This window comes from Pelophylax lessonae, assembly GCF_965119305.1.
Source record: "Pelophylax lessonae genome assembly, chromosome: 1".
NCBI classification, from domain to species: domain Eukaryota; kingdom Metazoa; phylum Chordata; class Amphibia; order Anura; family Ranidae; genus Pelophylax; species Pelophylax lessonae.
The window spans coordinates 231,779,002-231,801,711 of NC_138768.1; the positions used below are offsets into that span (position 1 = coordinate 231,779,002).

The 22,710-nt window shown below is 43.8% G+C and overlaps 2 protein-coding genes across 2 annotated transcripts in view; one reads left to right on the top strand and one right to left on the bottom strand.

Annotated features, from left to right (window-relative positions):
• The window catches only part of GTF2H3 (general transcription factor IIH subunit 3), a 37,839-nt gene extending 29,581 nt beyond the window's left edge, over nucleotides 1-8,258 (bottom strand). Inside the window, exons 1-4 of the mRNA XM_082251589.1 lie at nucleotides 8,187-8,258; nucleotides 3,286-3,365; nucleotides 3,092-3,198; nucleotides 363-523 (exon numbers count right to left, since the gene is read on the bottom strand). Of these exons, the coding sequence (XP_082107715.1) occupies nucleotides 363-523; nucleotides 3,092-3,198; nucleotides 3,286-3,365; nucleotides 8,187-8,196 (358 nt within the window). The 5' untranslated portion in view covers nucleotides 8,197-8,258. The remainder of the gene's footprint in view (nucleotides 1-362; nucleotides 524-3,091; nucleotides 3,199-3,285; nucleotides 3,366-8,186) is intronic.
• A 38-nt stretch (nucleotides 8,259-8,296) lies between these two features.
• EIF2B1 (eukaryotic translation initiation factor 2B subunit alpha) overlaps nucleotides 8,297-22,710 on the top strand; it is a 47,262-nt gene continuing 32,848 nt past the window's right edge. The window contains exons 1-4 of the mRNA XM_082251536.1: nucleotides 8,297-8,369; nucleotides 10,668-10,769; nucleotides 19,695-19,834; nucleotides 20,779-20,895. Of these exons, the coding sequence (XP_082107662.1) occupies nucleotides 8,357-8,369; nucleotides 10,668-10,769; nucleotides 19,695-19,834; nucleotides 20,779-20,895 (372 nt within the window). The 5' untranslated portion in view covers nucleotides 8,297-8,356. The remainder of the gene's footprint in view (nucleotides 8,370-10,667; nucleotides 10,770-19,694; nucleotides 19,835-20,778; nucleotides 20,896-22,710) is intronic.

The following is a 22,710-nucleotide window of genomic DNA, read 5'->3' on the forward strand; positions in this document are numbered from 1 at the left end:
ACCTACCAGCATGTCTATGGAGTGTGGGAAGAAAAAAAAAAAAAAAAAAATGGGGAAAAAAAACCCACACAGGCACAGGGAGAACATGCAAATTCCAGGCAGGTTGGCATTTGAACTAAAGACCCAAGTGCTGCCAGGCAGAAGTGCTAATTACGTAGCAACTGTGCCACTACACAGAGTATTCTGGTAAAATGTATGCTTTAAAACCCAGGGAAAACCTTGAAAAAAAATCCAGATTTTTTCCAGGGGATTGAAAGACTTAGAAATACAGGTTTTCCTCTTGATGAATTAGTAGTTATAGAGTACTAGACACTTTAATTTCAAAGCAATGTTTTAAGATATTTTCTTTTGGTACTTCTTACTTTTGGTCATAAGATCTCTGATATCTTCAGCGATCAGGTCATTAGCTGCTGTCAGTAATTCATATTTGCCATCCTTACTTCCAGATACATTTGATTCAAACATGGAGGACTCCCCAGACAAGTCACCACTCTTCCACTGTTTGCCTGGGAAAAGGAGGCGACTGTAAAATAAGGAGAAAAACTTTGTAAATAACACAACAGCACTTCCTAAGCCTTGTGTTTTCATGTCTTTTAATATCTTGGAGTTTACGAAAGAATATAAGTCTTCCCCCTGTCTCTGTGTACCAGTGCTCAAACCAAGCCAATTGCTGCTTAGATGCCAAGTACTTCATCATGGAAGAAAGGGGAAAAAGTCACAAGCTCCCCTTTACCTGGAAGTACCAGGCATCTCAAAGAGATCAGGGGGTGTTCTGCCTGGAAAAGAGGTAAAGTGACAGGTTTACATAAAGTGATATTAAACGCTCAGTGTCCTTAAGCACATTCAGCAGCTCATTTGACCACTTTCCCAATATGTAGCTTCATCTTTTCATCCTAGTCTATATTCCAGTTTAAGCTGGTGCAATGACTGCTGCCCCAGGTTTCCTGCATCAAGGTGGCTCTTTTCTCTTGTAGTATCCTATAGAACAGTGATGGCGAACCTTGGCACCCCAGATGATTTGGAACTACATTTCCAGTAATGCTCATGCACTCTTCAGTGTAGTTGAGCATCATGGGAAATGTAGTTCCAAAACATCTGGGGTGCTAAGGTTTGCCATCCCTTGCATGCAGTGACTAGAGTTGTATCTCCCTACAGTGTGTACAGTACATCAATAGAAAGCACACAGCCCTGAAGCTAGGATGGCATGGCATTCTCCTGCTCCCACCCCCTTTCTCCATGTCAACAGACAGATTTAGACTGCACTTTCCACCTTTAACTCTTTGCTTCAGGAAAGCAGCACCGAGAAAGCAGGTGCCAGTGGCAATGAAAGTTATAAACTGCAGATGCTAGGGTACGCATTTTAACAAATACTTTACTGGGGAAAGTTTATTTTTATTTGTTCAATGTGTTAAAATTAAAAAACACTGAGGATTTATTACTACTCTAATTAAAGTTGAATTCCAGCTACACACCTAACCCCCCCACCACTCAACACACCTATGCTAACTAACCTGTGTAAGAAAGATGTACAGTGGCTGTAAAAAATATATATGTATCCCTTGGAATTATTTGGTTTCCTGCAGTAATTTGCCATAAAATGTGATCGGTTTCTCATTGAAGTCACAACAATAGACAAACACAATGTGCTTAAGCTGATAACACACAAACAATTTCTAATTGAACACACCCATTAAACATTAACAGCGCTGGAGGGAAAAAAAGTAAGTGAACCCATAGACTAATTACTTCAACAAAAGATTATTGGGGTCAATAATTTGCACACTTGGAATCCAATTAATTTAATGAGCTTGGAGGTGTAGTTTAAAGTTTTGATTGATAAAAGACATTTAAACACTTTAAGATTGCTGTTCATAGAAAGTATCGCTGATGCCACCCGTGCCTTGCAAAAAGGGGCTCTCTGAAGACACACAGTATGATCAATAGTAGAAAGCGATACAAAGCAATCTCAAAGTGTTTAGGTATCCATCATTTGACATTTAGACAAATTGTCCACACATGGAGAGGGTTTAGTACTGTCGCTACTCTTCCTAGAAGTGAGCACCCAGCCAAGATGACTCTCAAGGCAAAACGCAGAATCCACTAAGAGGTAAAGAACAAAACACGAGAAACAGATAAAGGCTTGAAGTCATCACTGGACCGGGCAAACATCCCCGTTCATGAGTCTACCATTTGTAAGTCTTTGAACAGGCAAGGTTTCCTTGTCAGAACACTACAGAGGAAGCCGCTGCTCTCAAAATAAAAATTGCTGCGCGTCTGAAGTTTTTTTTTCAGCAGGAACGTGGGGGGAACGCAGCTCTGGCACCTCCAGCACTGAATATGTAATAGCAAGGGGTGTGGGGTGTGCTGGAAGGTCTATTGATGCTGGCTGTTGTGGCATCTAATGTCACTGGTGGGGATCTGTTTTTGTGCGAGGGTCTATTGTTGCTGGGAGGTCTTATGTTGCTGGTAGGGATCTACTGTTTAGGGAGAGGTCTTTTGTTGCTGGCTGCTGGAGGGTCTATTGATGCCGGCTACTGGGAGATCTGTTGTTGCTCCTGGGGGGGGGGCTCTAATGTTGCTGAGGTGGATCTTTTGTTTATGGGTGTGGTATTTTGTTGTAGGTGGTCCATTATTGCTGTGTGGGAGGTCGATTATTGTTGGGGGAGGGCCTTTTTTGTGTGAGGTCTATTGTTGCTGGGGTGGAGTCCATTGTTTTGTGGGGGGATCTATTGTTGTTTGGGGTCTATTGGTCCAGGCTGCAGTGGATCTATTTTTCTGATTTTCTTGTTATCAATAAGAGATTACATATGAATGATTTAACACTACAAAATTATATTTAGTTCTGTATTTTCTAAAAGGGGTGGTACAGGGAGGTGGGTAGCGGGTGGAACCAAGGGACATTGCTCAAAAGGTGGGTAGGGGTGGAGACAAGGGGTGACTCAGAAGGGGGGAGTCCCTGCACATATTCTCTGAGAAAAAGAGCCATGAACTGCAGTATTCTCTATTAACAAGCAGCCATTCATCATTCCGATATCTCTGAAGTGAAGACAGGTAAAATCTGAACATGTGTGATTAAATTAAACTTTCATACCTTTCTTGTAAATGACTGGCAATTACAGCAAGTTTGTTGTTACGACCCATAAATAAATGTGAATTGCCCATCACCATGACTGCATCCATGCATTTTGGAAGTGTTACCTATTGAACCAAAGATGTAAATGCTGGATTAGAATACTCGCAGGTTTAGATTTCAGGACTTCTTACCATAAATCCCAACATACTTACAGCTGACTGATTGAGTGTTTGCTTTCCCCACCATATAGGGTTCACATCCACCACAATTACTAAAAGATTAACGTCATCATCTATAAAGAATATGAACACAATGGTTAACATTTACACATGTAAAAAATAGATAATTAGTATAGTAATTATCAGTATAGTAATAGTCAGATCATTTCTTTTTAGCACAATTCATTCCTATTTAAAGCAGAACTCCAGGCAAAACACATATTCAACAGAATAGAGAAGAGGTAGAACCTCCGTATTAAATTATATAAATGCCCCCAATGTGGAAATTTCCCGTAACTTCCCCTGGTGTCACTGTGAGGACATACCTTTAAATGTGGACTGGAAATTGGGATTTACATTTAGGACATTTCCCATCACATCCGGTCATCTCACTGGAACACGTAGTGAGGAGAAATCACCCCATTGGGGACACTGACAGTAGTTAAAGGCTGACAGAAGCACTAATACTTCTTGGTTGTAAAACCAGAACAAATACACGGTAGTTCAGTTCAAACATCACATCCCAATTTTACCAAGCTTGCTGAAATTCTTGCTAAATGGTGCCATCTAGAGGATACTGAGAAGTAGGCTGTCCTCAAACAGCTACCATTTATTTCTTACAGAAGCCATTGCAAAGCATATATTTATTTGTATAAATATATAACCAGCTATTAGAAACTGCAAAAATTCTCATTCACTGGAAAAAAAAAACCATGAAAAAAACTTGTATTTAGCTGTACATCAAAGAAGATCGAGATAATACATCACGTGAGAATTCTTTAAAAATGTGAGACATTAAAGTGATTGTAAACTTTTTTTTACAAACATGTCATACTTACCTGTTCTGTGCCATGGTTTTGGCTCCTGGCTCCACCTCTTCAGTTAATGTCCCCATAAGAAGCTGCTTCATAAGGGGACACTTGTGCGGGTTCGATCTCAAGCTTTATCGCCTGCATCTATAGATGAAGACAGTGCAGCTTGTCCCTGCCCTGTCACAGGTGCTGCTATTAATCTGCCTTATGAGGAGGGAAAGAGCAGAGTGAGCCACTGCTCTCAGGCACAGAGCTGGATTGAGATCGGGCTCAAGTAAGTATAAGGCCCCTTTTTACACAGACGGACCGTTCAGATCCGCCTGTTTGTTTTTTTGGCGGATTTGAATGGTCACCCCATGCATGTCTATGGGGCATCGGATGTCAGCGGAGACATGTCCGCTGATATCCGATCCGATAAATCTGGACAGATGGAAACCCCATCCGATTACCTCATAGAGATGCATGGGGACCTGAGATTCACAGGGACGGTGGGCGCGATTGCAGCAAGTAAAAAAATATTGTTTTTTTTTTTTGTTCAGACTTGTCGCTATTTTTTTGTTTATAGCGCAAAAAATAAAAACCAATCAGAGGTGATTAAATACCACCAAAAGAAAGCTCTATTTGTGGGGAAAAAAAAGGACATTCATTTTATTTGGGTGCAGTGTCGCACGACCACGCAATTGTCAGTTGAAGTAACGCAGTGCCAGATCGCAAAAAATGGTGCGGTCAATAAGGGGGTAAAACTTTCCGATCCTCAAGTGGTTAATATTCCGTCTCTATCATTTAACATACACTTATGATAAAAAAATTATAGACCCTTCATTTCTGTTTAAGTTACAAAATCTGCAGGGATCAGATAATTATTTTCCCCACTGTATATCAAGTTTTAATTTTTAGTTTTAGATAGAGTAGAAAAGTCTTAGAACCCCCGCCTGATTTTTACTGCTATCCAAAACTCTATTACAGAGAATTCCCCTCAATTTCTGTCTCGGTGACAATGGTTTTACCAGACAGGAAAATAAGGAAATCTGCAACAGAGACACAGACAGAAACATGGTACAGTTCTAGCTTTCCTCTACTTTAAAGGTGTGTTTATTTAAAAAATTAATAAAAAAAAAAAACACAGAGCTATTTGTCCTGTAATACTAACAAAACTGTTGAATGTGGGAATCAGACAAATGCAGAATTATGGCCTTTAGTTGTTGCTGATGGTCATAGAAAATATGTATTTATTTCCTATTATTCACCAGCTCCATCTAGTGTCCATAGCGTGGTATTTTCCTGATGTATGCTATTCTTATGAATGAAGGACATCCAACATGAGAGAAAATAGCCTAGCAACATTTGATTTTGCCAGCATTTACATGAACGACACATACATGCAGTTTTGCAGGACAAAGGATTTTTTTTTATCATTCAATCTTTTTTATTGATTTTTCATAAAGTAATTACAATGTGTTGCAAAGGTCACAAAGTATAACATTGTTACACATAAAGCGAAATGATTCAGAATTATAACGTCACAAATAGTAGGCTGAAGTTTTTACAATTAAATCCATACAATATCTGGGTAATAGTCATAACTATTGACATATCTGTGTAGTATTTGAAAAAAGTGTTATTTTTCAAAATGTTCTCGGTTTTTCATATGACATAACCGTAGATTTGACATTTGTGATGTATAAAAAAGAACAAAAATAAACGATTTTGTGTTAAAGCGAAGTACCACCCAAAAGTGGAACTTCTGCTCATTTGCTTCCCTCCCTCCGGTGCCACATTTGGCACCTTTCAGGGGGGAGGGGGGGGGGGAACGGATACCTGTTTACCCGGTATCCTTTCCCACTTCTGGAAAAACAGCGCCGTCCCTCGGAAGTTTGGACCTCCTCCTTCCCCCACCGCCGAGCCAATCCGAATGCGCAGAGGGCTTGACGCATGCGCAGTAGGGACCCGCCGTGAAGCCGCAAGGCTTCACTGCCAGGTTCCCTTACCGACAATGGCAGCGGTAGAACCCAACAGCCGATTGAAACATTGGCTGCGGTGCCGACATCGCTGGACTCCAGGACAGGTAAGTGTCCTAATATTAAAAGTCAGCAGCTACAGTATGTATAGCTGCTGACTTTTAATTTTTGGAGGGGGAGGCTGGAACACCACTTTAAGTACAAAGCAGTGAATAGGTTATTAGTAGTTGAATTAAAATGGATTGTACAGAGAGTTCTTAAAGCAAAACGAAACCCTTCTAATCTTTTCAGCCAAGGAACCTGACATCTTAGCCTCGGTTTGATCTGCAACTGCCATGGTACTGCCTGTAACCTGCCTGCTCAGCGGGGATCGGCAGGATTGATCCCCCGCTGAGCAGCACGGAGTCCGCCGACGGAGGCGGACCGTGTGAAAAAGCCCTAACTGTTTTTTTTAAACTGTTAAATTGATGGGTTTAATTCTGCTTTAACTGCTTCCCTACCAGCCACAGTACATATACGTTGCGGCAGGTGGTATTACCGGGATCATGGCTGAGGCTACAACTATGATTCCAGGGTCATTTTTACAGCCAGCAATTCTCCTTCAGGTAAAAGTAATCCGAGAGGTTGGGCAGCCACTAGATTACTTTTAAAGGTGGCGTAAGGGTTTTTTTTTTTTAATTCATTAAAGTGTATTTTTTCCAAAAAAAAACTGCTGCACAAAAACAGTTTGACATAAAAAATTGCAATACTCGCCATTTTTTTGTCTGGGGACTCTGCTTAAAAAAATGATAATATTTGGGGATTCTAAGTCATTTTATGGCCAAAAAAAAAAAAGGAGATTTTATTTATACCCATGTGAGAAGTGTAAGAATTGGCCAGGTATTGAGGTGGTTAAAGGACATTGTGCAGGCCTTAAGGTGAGCATACACTACACAATCTGATTGTATAATCTCCTTGAGGCTGGGTTCACACTTGATTCACATGTGGCTCACAGCAGGGGTCCGGTGCATCCCTGTTAGGCCTGAATTTTTAGCTGAATTCGGATCTGGAATGGAGCCAAAGAAGTCCAGGACTCCTGTGCAATCCACTCTGCAGCCACCCCAGAGATGTGTGAACCGTCTCCAATGAGAGCCAGGCACACTCTCCCGTCATGTTAATTGGATGCTGGGAAACCTGCATCCAATTTGCATAAGTTTGAACCCAGCCTCAGATACTCTATCTGCTATGAAGTGCAAGGGCCTGCCTGATTTGATACAATTTGAATGTATTGTTTAGGTCTGTCCTCAGTGTACATAGTTTAGGTAAATCTGAAGCTCACCACACAAGTTATAATCGGGTTATACAATCTCTTTTGGATCTACCAACTATTATGTAGTGCAAGGGCCTGTCTGGATACAAATTGGATAATTTAGGCAGGTCCTCTCAGTTTTGGTAATTCTAAAGTTGATTGTACATAAATGATACAATCAAATTGTAACGTGTATATGGACCCCTAGGCTCATTATAATCTCATTGTAAGACATTTGTTAAATCTACCAACAAGTATTTAGTGCAAGAGCCTGCCGTGATAGGTTTGAATAGTTTAAGTATGTCCTCATATGACATCATTTAGGTCGATCTAAAGCGGATTGTGCAGACATTGTATGGTCACATTGTAACATACGTGCTGTGCCTTATGGGCCATACACACTATAAGATTTTCTGAAGACTTTTTCCTTTAGACTTACCAAAATCATATAATATGAGGTCAAACCTAAACACTTTCAATTTGTATGCAATCTGGCAGGCCCTTGCACTACATAGAAAAGGTAAATCTGAAGGAAATCTACCAACAAAAGTTGGATAGTGTGTATCCAGCTTTAGGGTTCAATGGAAACTTGGTGGTAGTGTGACATGACATGACTATGGTTGAATCTGCCAGAACATTGTCCTGTGTGTGGTCAGCAGTCCCTCCATGTTTACATCATTAGCACCAGAAATGTGCTGATCCTCCCAGACTGTCAGTGTGTGTTCTCCCCTGTGTGTGCAATGTGCACAGATCAGACCCCTTCCTCCTTCTATGTACATGTCAGCCCCCCCCCCCGTGTCATTACTAACATGTACCCTACACGATGATGACTCTCACCTGAAGCCATAATAAGTCACCACTGCCAAACAATAAGCATTGCATACTTCCGTCCCTCACTGATGACGTCAGAGGAAGCGGGCGAGCCATGCTGCTGTTAACCCTTTCTAGTGCCTGGTGCAGGGATAGCCTCCTCCCAGCTCTCTCTCTGAGGGAAACACACAGCCGTCATGAACGAGAACGGTAAGGGGAGTGTGCTGGAAGGGGGGACTCTTCCCTGTACCCCACATTTCTCCTGTCTGGAGGACTCCACATTGTCATTAGAGCTGACAGCTTTCTAGGAGTGTGACAGGAGATTTCAGTCACAACTCTACTACATAAGGGTCGTAGCAGGATGTGTGGTCAGACAGGGGGGACTGGAGCTTGAAGAAGTGGTGTAAAGTCAGATGGGATCATAATGTACAGCAGGTTCATGAGGGCACACAAATACAAATCAGATGATGGAAGCTGCACACACGTGGGGGAGGGGTTGATGCAGCTGTACATAGTAAGCTTCTAGCTTTGTCAGAGCCTAATGCCTCATACACATGATCTGATAATCGTACGAAAAAAATTGCTTTGGAATTGATCGCACGATAATGTGATCGTTAGTACACAGCTTTCCACAGCCGATCACCACATTTCGTCCAACAAAATCCAAAGGGACAAACACGAAAACTTTTGTTGTACGATAGCCTAGCGAACGGCAATCGTTTAATCAGTACAGTATGTGTCCGCTAAAAATCGATAGACAAAGACCGCGCATGAGTAGAAACTCAAAGATAACCCGGAAAAAGCCTGACTGGCATTGTTTTTGTTTACTGTTTACTAAGCTTTTCCAGAATCGTACGAAAAAATCATACGGTTAGTACGCATTGTTGAATTCGGTACTAGTATCATGCAATAAAATGCAAACGATAAGTTGTCTCATTGTTTGATCATGTGTACGAGGCATATTTCAACAGACGAAGTTAGAAGCTGATTGGTTACTATGCACAGCTGCACCGGTATCTGTGTGCACCAGTTTTAGTTAGGCTGGTCATCCATTATACAATTTCTTATTCAATTTTCTTTAGGCCCCTTTCACACATACGGGCCATTCGTCTGTATTTCATCCATCCCTTGACGGATGAAAAACGGACATCAATGCATTGGTATGGAAAAAAGGATGACAACGGATGATCATTCTTTTACATCCTCTTCCGTCAACATCTGCTTTTTTGAACGGATAAAAGCCTTGTTTTCATCCCTTTTAAAACAAATTGGATGAAAAAAATGGATGACAACAGATGTAAATCCGAAGGGACAAACAGGAAAATTTCTGTCTTACGATAGCCTAACGAACGACAATCATTTCATCAGTACAGTATGCGTCCGCTAAAAACCGATCGACAAAGACCGCGCATGATCAGAAACACTAAGATAGCACGGAAAAAGCCTGACTGCCATTGTTTTTGTTTTGCACCATCTGATACGTAGCTAATCAACCAGGAAGCTTTTCCAGAATTGTACAGAAAAAAAAATCCTACGTTTATATGCATTGTTGAATTCGATATTAGTATCGTGCAACAAAATGCGAACTATAAGTCGTCCGATTATCTGAACCTGTGTACGAGGCATTGATCTCCCCATAGACTTCTCACAGCAATGTCTCTGTGCCTCTATCAGGGTGATGTGGCTGCAAAGCATACTCTCTATATTAGTGGTCCCCAACCTTTTTGGCACAGGGACCGGTTTTATGGCAGCCAATTTTTCCAGGGACCAGGGGGAGTTTTGGTGGTCTGGAGATGGGATATTCATGGAGTTTGTCCTCTGCCCTCCTTCACACCAAAGCCCCCCTTTATATTAGTGTCCCCCTTTAAAGCAGTCCCACAGTGTACCCAGTTCCCTTTCACATCACAGCCCCCTTTTCACAGTGCAGTCTCCTTTACGTCACAGTACCCCTCTACATTAATGTAAGGGGGCTGTGAAGGGGAACTGGGTACACTATAGGACTGCTTTAAAAGGGGCACTGTGACATAAAGGGGACTGCACAGTAAAAAGGGCACTGTGACATAAAGGGGACTGCACTGTAAAAAGGGCACTGTGTCATAAAGGGGAGTGCACTGTAAAAGGGGGCACTGTGATATAAAGGGGACTGCACTGTAAAACGGGCGCTGTGACATAAAGGGGAGTGCACTGTAAAAGGGGGCACTGTGATATAAAGGTGACTGCACTGTAAAAGGGGCACTGTGATATAAAGGGGACTGCACTGTAAAAGGGGGCACTGTGATATAAAGGGGACTGCACTGTAAAGGGGAGGGGGCACTGTAACGATTACAGTGCCCCTAGCAATCACAGCCTCCTCCATCACAGTGCCCTGTGTCTACCCCCCTTGCTATAGGTGTAGATCATTTACCTACCTCCTGAAGCCTCACTGAAAAACTCCCAGAGGTCTCATGTGATGTAAATATATTTGTGTACTCATTTATTGTTTTCTAAGATTTTTGTTATTCCTTACAGAAGTAATTGAGTATTTTAAATGTCAGCTACGTGAAGACCCTAATGTTGCAACCGCTGTGGCTGCAATCAGAACTTTGCTGGAGTTTCTGAAGAAAGATAAAGGTATGACTGTGTCCTGCAGCAAATTACTATTGCTCTCTTTCCATTATAGAAGTGCCTAAATATTTTTTTAATCCAAAGGAGTTTTTATTAGTATTTTAATGGGCATAAAGTATCAACATCAATGCTGACAAAGAGATGCTCCTATGATGTACATTTTCAAGTAATAGATAAGATAAAGGGGTTGATTTATCAAAGGCAAGTAGGCTTTTCACATTGCAAGGGAACTGTGCCCAAAGCTTAGTAAATGTGGAGAAATGTCATTTTGCAAGAAATACCCAATCAAATGCAAGGGGAAATAAAAACAGCATTTTTTTTTCTTGCACATGATTGGATGAGCCAGCAGAGCTTCACTTCATTCATTAAGTTTTGGGGAAAATTCTCTTGCAAAGTGCAACTTCGATTGCAAAGTGTGCAGCCTCTTTGCCTTTAGCAGATCAGCCCTACAGTCTCCGCAATATAGCATACACAGAAGGATAATAGTGCTTTTATTAAAATTTGATAAATCCAGATATAATAATTTTGTGTATCGTAAATTCCGCCTCTTCCTTTAAGAATGTTGCAATTCCTCCCAAATACATAGTGATCCTCTTCTCTCTTTTTCATTCAGACCATGCCAAGCAAGGCCGTAGATCCGTGCTGGTGTAGTCAGTTTCAGTTCTCTTTGGAGATGCAGGATGCTGTGCCTGTATCTCCTATAGCAGTGATGGCGAACCTTTTTGAGCCCGAGTGCCCAAACTTCATCACAAAACCAACTTATTTTTTGCAAAGTACCTACAATGCAATTAAACTGCAGACACCCAGATGAGGATCGCACACTCCAAAAGGGATTGTAGTCAATTCGGCACTCACCGGACTCCGGCGTCCAGTGTCGGTGTGCCTGGCAGCAGCTTCTCCTTTTGTTGGTGCCTTTGATCTCCCTCCTCACTCTTGATCGTGTCCTCTCAGCACCGTCCTCTTGCTTCTCTTTGGCTGGTTCAACTCCAGGGGCTGTTGTGGCTTGGGCTCTCTCTTCCTCCTGAACCACCTCAGCCCCCTCTCACTTTTGTCTCCACACTCCTCTTACCCCTTGCTCTTCCTTCTCTCTCAGTCCTTTTTTTTTCTCAGGCTCCAGGCTGTCCCTCCTCTATTTTCTCAGGGCATGCTGGGGCTGTAGTTTTTCTTTAATTGATTAAAAAGGAGCCATGGTCTTCTGGGACTAAATGTCCCATGGTGCACTTGTCCTGGCTCCTCATTGGTCCCTGGCTTCAACCAATGGGGAGGCAGGAGGAATCAGAGTGGGTGGTGATCCCTGCAAGCACCGCATTGTCCCTGTTCCGCGCTGCTTGACAGAAGAAGGGGGACGAGTGGGGGAAATACACTTACAGCCTGCGCTCGCTTCTCCCCTTTTCACAGTGCAGGCAGTGGCAGGGGCTCTCGTGTGCCCACAGAGAGAGCTCTGCGTGCCAGCTGTGGCACACGTGCCATAGGTTCGCCATCACTGTCCTATAGTCATATTACCTGCCACATCCCCCCCCCCCCCTCCCTCTAGGACCTGTTGGCTTGATTGGATTGTACAAAGTCTCACTCTGTGGTAAATATTTAGAAAAACCCAAATCCTGCTCCTCCAATCAGGAATAGGCAATCAGGAATAGGCACTAGGCAGGAAAGAAAATGGGGCCTTTCCCTGCAGGCATAACCCCACACACTCTGCTTCAGATTGCAGTTTGTTTCTGCCTAGTTTTAGGAATAGGACCTAACTCCCTGCTGGGACTTCAGTCTTAGCTGTAAATAGGGAATTTTTATTATTTGGTGATTTTTTTATTTTCACTAGTTAGTTATTCCTGGAGAACTACAAGCAACAGCCGGCTGTGGTTTCGGACTGGATAATCTAGATCCTTAAGGTCTCCCAGCCCGGCCAGCAAGCATGAACAGCTTATATTCCAGAACTAGGCCTCGCCGCAACAGTGCCCCATCGGATGGGGACGAGCCTGCGAGTGAACCATCTCATGGGGACGGGATCAACCTGGAACGCCCTGAGTCGTGGCGTACTCCTTGGCTGACAGCACCCCCATCTCGGGTGGGAGGTGATCTGTTTGGGAGTGGCGCCCACCTGGTATCGTGGTATGGTGAGTAATTGTCCCCCTAAAACCTCTAGTGGTCTCAGGGCGGATGTGGGCCCTATCCTTGCAATGGTCTTACCCTCGGGGCTCCCTCGGTTCCCCTGGCCTCTCGGGAGGACTAGGCCCAAACACCTCGGTTTTTTCCCCTACCCTTTGCATTTTCCTGTGGTCCACGATCGCTGGACAGGCTAGCGGCATGGAACTTTAATTCTAGCAAAGACACAGGCTGTTCTTTCCTGTTCCTGTGCAGATTATTTTCACTTTCGTTTTTCACAGAGCATGCTGGCAACTCCTGAGGTAATGTTTTTCTGGGGTTCCCTGTGGGTTTTCCTTGTACACTCTAGTGTTAGATTGTATTAGCCTGGGGTTTGATAGCCTGCTGAGATATCGGTGAGATCGCGATTTGGCCACTCTTAAAGGGACAATGCACTTTTTTTCTTACCAGTGTAAAATGGAATCCCAGGATAAAATTTCACCTACAGACCCCTTGGGTGCTGCTGCGGAACCTTCTGGGTCACAGTCACAGCCCAATATGACAGAACTTTTACTAAGCCTGATGTCAAAAGTAGATTTTGTAATTACAAGTGTTGCCAGCCACAAACGCCACAAACGCCCTCTGCCTTCGCCTCCATCGGCAGTGTCTTCAGACTCTGAGGCAGATATGGCCGCCACAGACGCACTCCACCCTGCAGGGTTGGTGTCTTCACATTCTGTCGTTGAAGAGGACCTGTCCTCATCAGCCACAGCGTGGGAACGCGCCTCGTGGAAGCCCTTATAGTTTCAGTGCGGGAAACTTTAAAATTGGCTGATGAATCTACAGCATTGGGTATGCAGGTGTCTTTTCAAGAAATCCGCCCTTATACCTTCCTCGAGACTGGATTATCTGGGCCTGACTCTGGACTCTGCCTTGGCGAAGGTCTTTCTTCCACCGGACCGAAATTGCAGGAGGCGATTCGGATGCTGTTGGGAACCGATCTACCCTCTCTGAGAACCTGCATGTGGGTATTGGGTCAGATGGTATCAACCTTCGAGGTGGTTCCGTTGCTCAGTTCCATACAAAACCTTTGCAAAAGGAGATTCTTGTCAATTGGAACAAGGATCCAAAAGTCCTTGGACACTGTGATTTGGTTGAGCCACAACACACAGTCTGCTCTGTTGTAGTGGCTTTAGTCACCAGCATTATGCCAGGGCAAGTCCTTCCTTCCTGTTGTTTTGGATGGTGGTAACCACGGACGCCAGCCTGTCAGGCTGGAGCGGCGTGCTGGGGAAGCTCTGTGCCCAGGGAACCTGGACAGCAATGGAGTCCAAACTGTCAAATGTTTTGGAGCTCAGCGTGATAAAGCTTTGTCTGCGACAATGGACAACTTGCCTGCAAGATTGTCCATTTTGGATTCATTCGGACAATGCCACGGCTGTGGCTTGCATCAATCACCAAGGGGGCACCAAGAGTGTCTTGGCAGCCAAGGAGGTGGCCGAGATTCCAGCCTGGGCGGAACAATTTGTTCCAACTCTTTCTGCGGTGCACATCCCAGGGGTGAAAAACTGGCAAGCAGATTACCTGAGGAGTCAGGTGTTAGACCAAGGGTAGTGGTCCCTACACCCGGTGGTGTTTCATCTCCTGTGTGTTCGGTGGGGGGCGCCCGAGGTCGATCTGTTTGCTTCTTGTCTCAACAAGAAGCTGCAGAGGTTTGTATTCAGGTCTCGAGACACTGTTGGCTCCTTGGGGTCAGTATCAGCTGATTTACGCCTTCCCTCTGTTAACACTTCTGCCAAGGCTTCTGCACAGGGTAGAGGGGAAAAGAATTCTGGTCATTCTGGTGGCCCCAAACTGGTCTTGGTACGCAGACTTGGTAAGGTTGGTCGCGGATGCTCCTTGGAGACTTCCTCTCAGGGAAGATCTGCTGTCTCATGGTTTTGGGCACTATCAATGACCAAATGTCGGCTTTGGCTATATATTTCCAACGCCCGTTAGCCACGCATACCTTGATTCATGCTTTTCTTAAGGGAGTACGCCATGTGGCTCCCCTGAGATGGCTCCCGCTACCTCCGTGAGATCTCAATTTGGTATTATCTGTTCTTCAAAAGCCTATTTTTGAGAACATTTGGGAGATTTCTCTGCTTTCGTTGTCTCAGAAGGTGTCCTTTTTGGTGGCTATCACTTCTGCTTGCAGATTATCTGAAATTGTGGCGTTGCCGTTCACATTATCTGGTGGTCCACAGAGATAAAGTGGTACTTCGACCTAAGCAGTCTTTTCTTCCTAAGGTGGTTTCTGATTTTCATTTGAATGCAGACATTGTGTTGCTGACTCTGTCCCAAGCCTAAGAATTCTAATGACATTGCTTTGCATTTTTTGCATGTGGTTTGGGCGATCAGGGTTTACCTGGAGGCCACTGAGTCTTTTAGAAAATTAGACGCTCTTTTTGTCCTACCGGAGGGACCTCGTAAAGGATTGGTTGCATCTGCTGCGACCATGTCCATATGGATCAGGCAGATGGTGGTTCAGACTTATTCACTGAGGGGTGAGGTTCCTCCTTTCCCTGTGAAGGCGCGTTCTCCTAGGGCGCTGAGTGCCTCTTGGGCTTTTCGCCATCAGGCGTCTGTGAGACAAATTTGCAAGGCGGCAACTTGTTGTCCATGCATACTTTTACAAAGTTCTACAATGTAGATGTGTTGACACCTTCGGCTGCCTCTTTTTGGCCGCAAGGTTTTGCAGGCTGCTGTTTACAGCGAATCTTTTTTGTTCTCTTTGAGGATGTATGTTTTCTGGGTGAGCTCCAGTTTTTCCTGATTGAGCTCCTTTTTACCTGGTTGGCTAAGGTTAGCCTTTGGGCAGGGGTGGCGAACAAGTTCGACAAAAGGAGCCAAAATTTTAAACTGTGAGAGTCAGAGAGCCACACCACGCAGTGACATATCTGCAATAGAGAATAAGGCACACACCTTGAGGGGGAATAGGGGGATGCCAGTTAACCTACCAGGGATTACTCTGGAGCCAGCAAAAAAAAAAAAAAAAACCTATGCAACAGGGAGAACAAAAGGATAGTTGCTGCGGAGCCTCGGCGGGGAATATGCAGCTGAGGCGGGAGGGAGACACACGGCATGGCACAGGTGATGGAATAGGCATGGCACAGGTGATGGAATAGGCATGGCACAGGTGATGGAATAGGCATGGCACAAGTGATGGAATAGGCATGGCACAAGTGATGGAATAGGCATGGCACAAGTGATGGAACAGGCATGGCACAGGTGATGGAACAGGCATGGCACAGGTGATGGAACAGGCATGGCACAGGTGATGGAATAGGCATGGCACAAGTGATGGAATAGGCATGGCACAAGTGATGGAATAGGCATGGCACAAGTGATGGAACAGGCATGGCACAAGTGATGGAACAGGCATGGCACAGGTGATGGAACAGGCATGGCACAGGTGATGGAACAGGCATGGCACAGGTGATGGAATAGGCATGGCACAAGTGATGGAACAGGCATGGCACAGGTGATGGAATAGGCATGGCACAGGTGATGGAATAGGCATGGCACAGGTGATGGTACAGGCATGGCACAAGTGATGGAATAGGCATGGCACAGGTGATGGTACAGGCATGGCACAAGTGATGGTATAGGCATGGCACAGGTGATGGAAAAGCATTGCACAGGTGATGGTATAGGCATGGCACAGGTGATGGAATAGGCATGGCACAGGTGATGGAATAGGCATGGCACAGGTGATGGAATAGGCATGGCACAAGTGTTGGAATAGGCATGGCACAAGTGAGGGAATAGGCATGGCACAAGTGATGGTACAGGCATGGCACAGATGGTATAGGCATGGCACAGATGGTACAGGCATGGCACAGATGGTATGGCATGGCACAGATGGTACAGGCATGGCACAGATGGTACAGGCATGGCACAGATGGTACGGCATGGCACAGATGGTATGGCATGGCACAGATGGTACAGGCATGGCACAGATGGTATGGCATGGCACAGATGGTATGGCATGGGACAGATGGTATAATAATGGCACAGGTGATGGAATAGGCATGAGGAGGAGGAGGACTCACTTACCGGGCTGCTGACTGACTGGTTCCAGATGACCTCCTCACGCTGCGGCCTGGTCTGGATCCGGATGCGGTCTCTCTGCAGTGCCGACTCCCGCCGAGTCCTGGTCTCCGTCCGCTCCGGTCCTCCTGGTGACTCGCGACGTCTTCTTCTCTCCGCTGCTGCGCACACTGTGCTCGGGCGGGAAGGAAGGCGGAAGGCGGAAGATGATGTCCTACTGTGATTGGTCCAGGCTGGAGTCTGGACCAATCACAGCCCGGACATCATAAAAGTGGGAGTGTCCCGCTGAAGAGCGCCAATCGGCGCCCCTGCTGGTTTTTGACTCCACCCCCCCATACCCAGGACACAGTACGGCGCCCGCCAATGGGCGAAAATTTTACATTTTTTTTTTGAACAGTGGTTGAAAAACACTGCGCTAGACGAGCCACAGTATACCATAAGAGGCAAAGAGCCAAAGAGCCGCATTCAGTTCGGCCGGGAGCCGCATGCGGCTCGAGAGCCGCGTGTTCGCCACCCCTGCCTTTGGGGAATTACATTCTTCTTTGCGTTGTTCTCCCACCCCTCATGACAATACTGCTGTCTGAAGTTCGACAGACGCAGCATCCACCCCTCTACTTTTGCGTGTATGGGATTTTTGTCTTCTAAACACTGCTTGCAATGAATCTGCAATCTGAAGCAGAGTGTGTGGGGTTATACCTGCAGGGACAGCCCCTATGGGCATGGTAAAGTTTTTTTTCCTGCCTAGTGCCTATTCCTGATTGGAGGAGCATAACTCAATGGTAATGATGTTATGGAGCTGCGTCTGTCGATGAACTTCAGTGAAAAGGATTTTATGGTAAGTTCTTACAAAAATCCATTTTTTTTTCCGCAAAAAAATTGCGCAAATATGGTGTGACATAAAGTATTGCAACGATCTCCAGTTTTTATTCTCTAGGGTCTCTGCTAAAAAATATATATAATAATGTTTAGGGGGTTCTAAGTAATTTTCTAGCAAAAAATACTGATTTTAACTTGTAAACAAGTGTCATAAATATGCCTTGGTCTTAAGTGCTTAAAAAAACCAAAACACTATAGTTACCCAATTTTTCTTTATTTATTTTCTTTGTTTTATAATGTGAAAGATGATGATCTGCTGAGTAAATATGTCATGTCATGCTTTAAAATTGTGCATGCTTGTGGAATGGCGACCTACTACGTTACCTTAAAATCTCCGTAGGTGATGGAGGTCTTGCACTAGAATTATTGCTCTCGCTCTAACGATCGTGGCGATACCTCACATGTGTGGTTTGAACACTGTTTACATACGTGAGAGCTGCTTAAGTATGCATTCGCTTGCAAGCACGGAGGGACGGGGGCGCTTTTTTAAAATAATTTTTTAATAATTCGTTTTTTATAAGGATGACCGGTCCTCTTTATTGAGAGATCTTATTAATAAGAGAACCAAGATCTCTTATTTACCTTTTAAAAGCAAAAGAGAAAAACAAATTTAGCAAATTTTTACTTTTTTAATTTATTTGTTTTGGCCCGCAAACTGGAAGTGACATTAGACGTCTCTTCAGTCCTCCAAGGACACAGAGACTCCATCCTGGCCTCGCTTAACTTCCTTCCTAGCAAACGGCCACATCAGATCGTTCCCGGGCTTTAACAATGGCTCCGCCCTCCCACCGCTTTAAAAAGTGATCCTGTGGCGAATCCGCCCATGGGACCACTTTTATCTGACGCAGAACCGGCCATAGATAAAAATGATACTGGGTTATGGAAGCTAGCTATGGGCCGGTCGGCAACTGAATAAGTTTTTACTTATTTACTTAGTAAATCTACTAAGATTATTTCACATTCCACAACTACAGGCACCAAAAATTCAGGCCTATTATGTTCTGACTCCAAGATTTTGGCTCAAGTAAAGCAGTGGCTACAGAGGCCCTCAAGGGTGGATCTGGAGATGTCTAAAGGGCCAAACAATAGAAATTGTACTTAAGTTCCAGCTAGACAGCAGATATATATATCGTTTTAATTAAAGAAACCGATAAACATGCATTGTGGCAAGGTGCACTGCCAAAAATGATGCATTCACCAATTTAGGTGTGTTGGTAGCCCAACAAACAAAGTGCTTTTGTTTACATTTCAAATGAGCTGCCATGCATCTGGCTCGGATATGTGGCACTTTTGTTTACATTTCAACTGCACTGCCTCTGGCTCTTGGGCTCCATTCACACTACCGCGACTTGTCAGCCTGACAAGTCGCGGTCCGTTGCGGTCCATGCAGTGCTACAGGACCCGTTCTAATAGGAGCGACACAAGTCGCTCCGACTTAGAAAAAGGGTCCTGTACTACTTCGGGGCGACCTCGGAGCGACTTGCATAGACATTCATTATATGAAGTCCGTGCAAGTTGCGCAGAAGTCGCGGTGCACGCAACTTCACAGGTCGCCCCCCGAAGTCGTGCCGCTTCAGTGTGAACCGGCACTTAAATGTATCTGGTGCAGGGAGCAGAGGTTGTTGTTTAGCTGGTGCCTAACACTAGGCAGTCCGCATATTTGGTATCAAGGGTCTATTCTAGAGTAATAATCTGACAACATTTTATACTGGGTCTTGTGAGCTTTTAAACAGGGGATAGATAACCAGATATTATTACAGAGCAATAGTTACCAGTAATGCATCAAAATGCATGTTTCTGTAAACAGTAATAACAGCAATACAAATAAACATGACCATAAATAGTTTGCATTATTTAACACTGGATGATATTCAACTATTTCAGGGGAAACTATTCAAGGTCTGATTGGTAGTCTGAAAAATGCAATCGAAACCCTCTCTAAAGCAGATTCATCTGTCGCTGTTTCTTCTGGAGGAGAACTCTTCTTGAGGTTTATCACTCTCACTTCGGAGCTGGAGCATTCAGTAAGAGCCCACAACTGTGCACTAAACTTTGACTGATTGGTTTTGAAAGTTACTGCCCCAATAATTACATCCATTTACATCACGACTAGTTCTGTAAAGCTTGTTTTTTGTGTGTAGTAGTGGATGGAGTTAAGAGGTTTTCTTCTCAACTTTGCTCTACCTTTTGAGAAAGCTTAGATAAACCGGTGTGCTTAATGGAGACACACTGAAAGTTCCATGTTCTGCTAGGTCATAATTTATATCATACTAAAGTAACCAAGAGCTTACTATGGAGGCACTTGTGCATGCTCACTCCCAAGTCCCACTCTGCCCCCCACTCCCTCCTCACTGCCTGTAAAAGACAGCTGCTCTCAGCCAGTGAGTAGAGAGATGGCCAAGAGAGCTTCTGCTCTCATGCACACCACTGTATCGAGATCGGGCTCAGGTAAGTATAAGTGGGGGCCGGAGTGAAGCTGTTTCAACTGGGGGGGAGCACACGTAAGAGGTGTTTGTGTTTTTTTATTTATTTTTTTTTTATATTTTATTTAATTCAGAGAAAGAATTAAGGTAATAAACCTTCAGGCTTTAGAACCACTTTAATAGAATTATGTTTAACCCCTTCTTGCCCACTATCTGTATATAAATGTCCCCCTGCACAGAACATTCATGCTGGGGATACACTTTTTAAAATGTTCTCCCATTTGGGTGGCACTAATCGACACTTAGAGCAGCTGATGGCTCTCATTCCTAACTGTCATTGATTGCTGGGGCCCACATTAGGAACCAGTCACTGTGGTTCGCGATCATGTAATTACTATGTCAGCTTAAACCGGTACTTGCTAAAATGACATGATAATTTTCCTTCTGTCTTCTATGTATTGGCAATCTTTTGTGTCATACAAATTAATAAGTGGTAGATTGATACGATTTGCAATAAAATGAAGTTATACTTTTTCCCTCTTTAGACTTATGCTTTATGCAAACAAATGATGAGTGAGCGTGGGGAACTCTTCCTAAAGAGAATCTCTCTGTCCAGAGATAAAATCACCAAACTCTGCTGTCCATTCATAAAAGATGGAGCTGTAAGTACCATGACAGAGATGGAATACATAGTATTGAAAGCTTGTCTATTTTTGTGTAGGCATGACTACAAAAAAAAGAAGAAGGTGACCAAGCATATTGGAAAAACAAAAACAATATGCCTCCCATTTCTTAAGCCTCATACACACGATCAGATTATCAGGGCGAATTTTCGTCCGTTTTTTTGTTGCATGCTAGTTTCATATGGAAAGTGAAGAGGTTACTTTTCATAGGAAAATTTGCCTACGACAGAATTCAACTCTAGAAGTGATGTCATGTGTTGAATTGTTTTGTATGTATTCTTTCATTGCCGAGCATGCGTAGTCTTGCTCTTAAGATTTTTTTTCGGACGTAAACTGTACTAATTATACGAAAATCAGACGTTGTGTTCACGTACAACAAAAAATGTATAGCCTGCACATTCTGTTTTTGTTGTACGAAAATTCGTAATCGGCTTTCTAAAGCACCATACTAATGATCTAAAAATCGGCAGATCGTTCGTCAGACAAAATTTTACTACCGATTTTCTTATCGTGTGTACCGCCCAAATATCAGCAAAAGGAAAAGTGGGGGGTGGAAAATAAGGGCAAAAAGAGGCATAAACTATGGGGTTGATTTACTAAAACTGGAAAGTTCAAACTTTGGTGCATCTGTGCATGGTAGCCAATTAACTTCTAACTCCAGCTTGTTCAATTAAGCTTTGACACAAAACCTGGAAGCTGATGGGTTTCTATGCAGATCTGCACAAGATTTGCACTCTCCATCTTTAGTAAACCAACCCCCATGAGTCCAAGGGTTGAGCAAGTGGGTAAAGAGGAGAGTAATATGGGTTATTGGGTGGGCATAGGAGAAAAATTAAAATCCAGGAATGTAGCAGCTGAAACGGGCAATTTGAAATAGGCCAAGAAACATTTAAAACAGGCTATGTAGGGTGCTTGGGAAGACTAGGAATGAGAGTAATTGCCATCCGCATTGTGGTGGGTGAAGAAATCCTTTAAATTGTTGTGAGTTTTTGTACACAGTCCAGGACAACCAACTTTTACAAAATTGGTCAGCTTTGATCGGTTGTGCCATATGCATTATGTCATTAGGTATGTCCAACCACTCAATCAGAGCAAAAACCCATCTGCAGCAAGTATCTCAGTGGGAAGGATAAATAGATTTAAGTCTAGAAGGTGTCAAATACCACATCAATAATAATTTTAAGTTTATTGCTTGAACCTTTACATGACGAAGATTGAGTAAAGAGGCATTTTCTTTCTCACTCCTCTATAGTAATAGGGGATCCCAAATCTATTGTTCACTTATCTCCCCTTCCTGCTAATGACCCAGAAACTTGTAAAATGCCACTTCTGGGTCATGGTGTCACTTTCCCCAGCCAGTATAGCTGGGGAAGAAGCTAATGGAGCATGACCTGTGTTCCATTAGAGGGTAGGTGGGACATCAGGGGTCGTTAAGGATAACCTGTCACCAAAAAAAAATCCCTATGTGACGAAAAATAGTTTGAGTGAAAAATATGTTTAAAAAACATAAAAAATTAAGTTACACCCAACGCATATCCCATACCCCCCCCCCCCCCCCCCAAAAAAAGTATTTTTGAGCCACACCCCCACATACACACGTACAAACATAAATACATGCATAGGGGTATTAACACACAAAAACATCAATTATGATTCACCTATTACATATCACGGTGCACATTGTAGTGAGAGCAAAATTCTAGGCCATTTATTCATGGTTAACCCTAAACTGATGACCTTTAGGGGCTTTTAAGGTGTCCTCTATAGAAAATATAAGGTACTGAAGTGTATTGC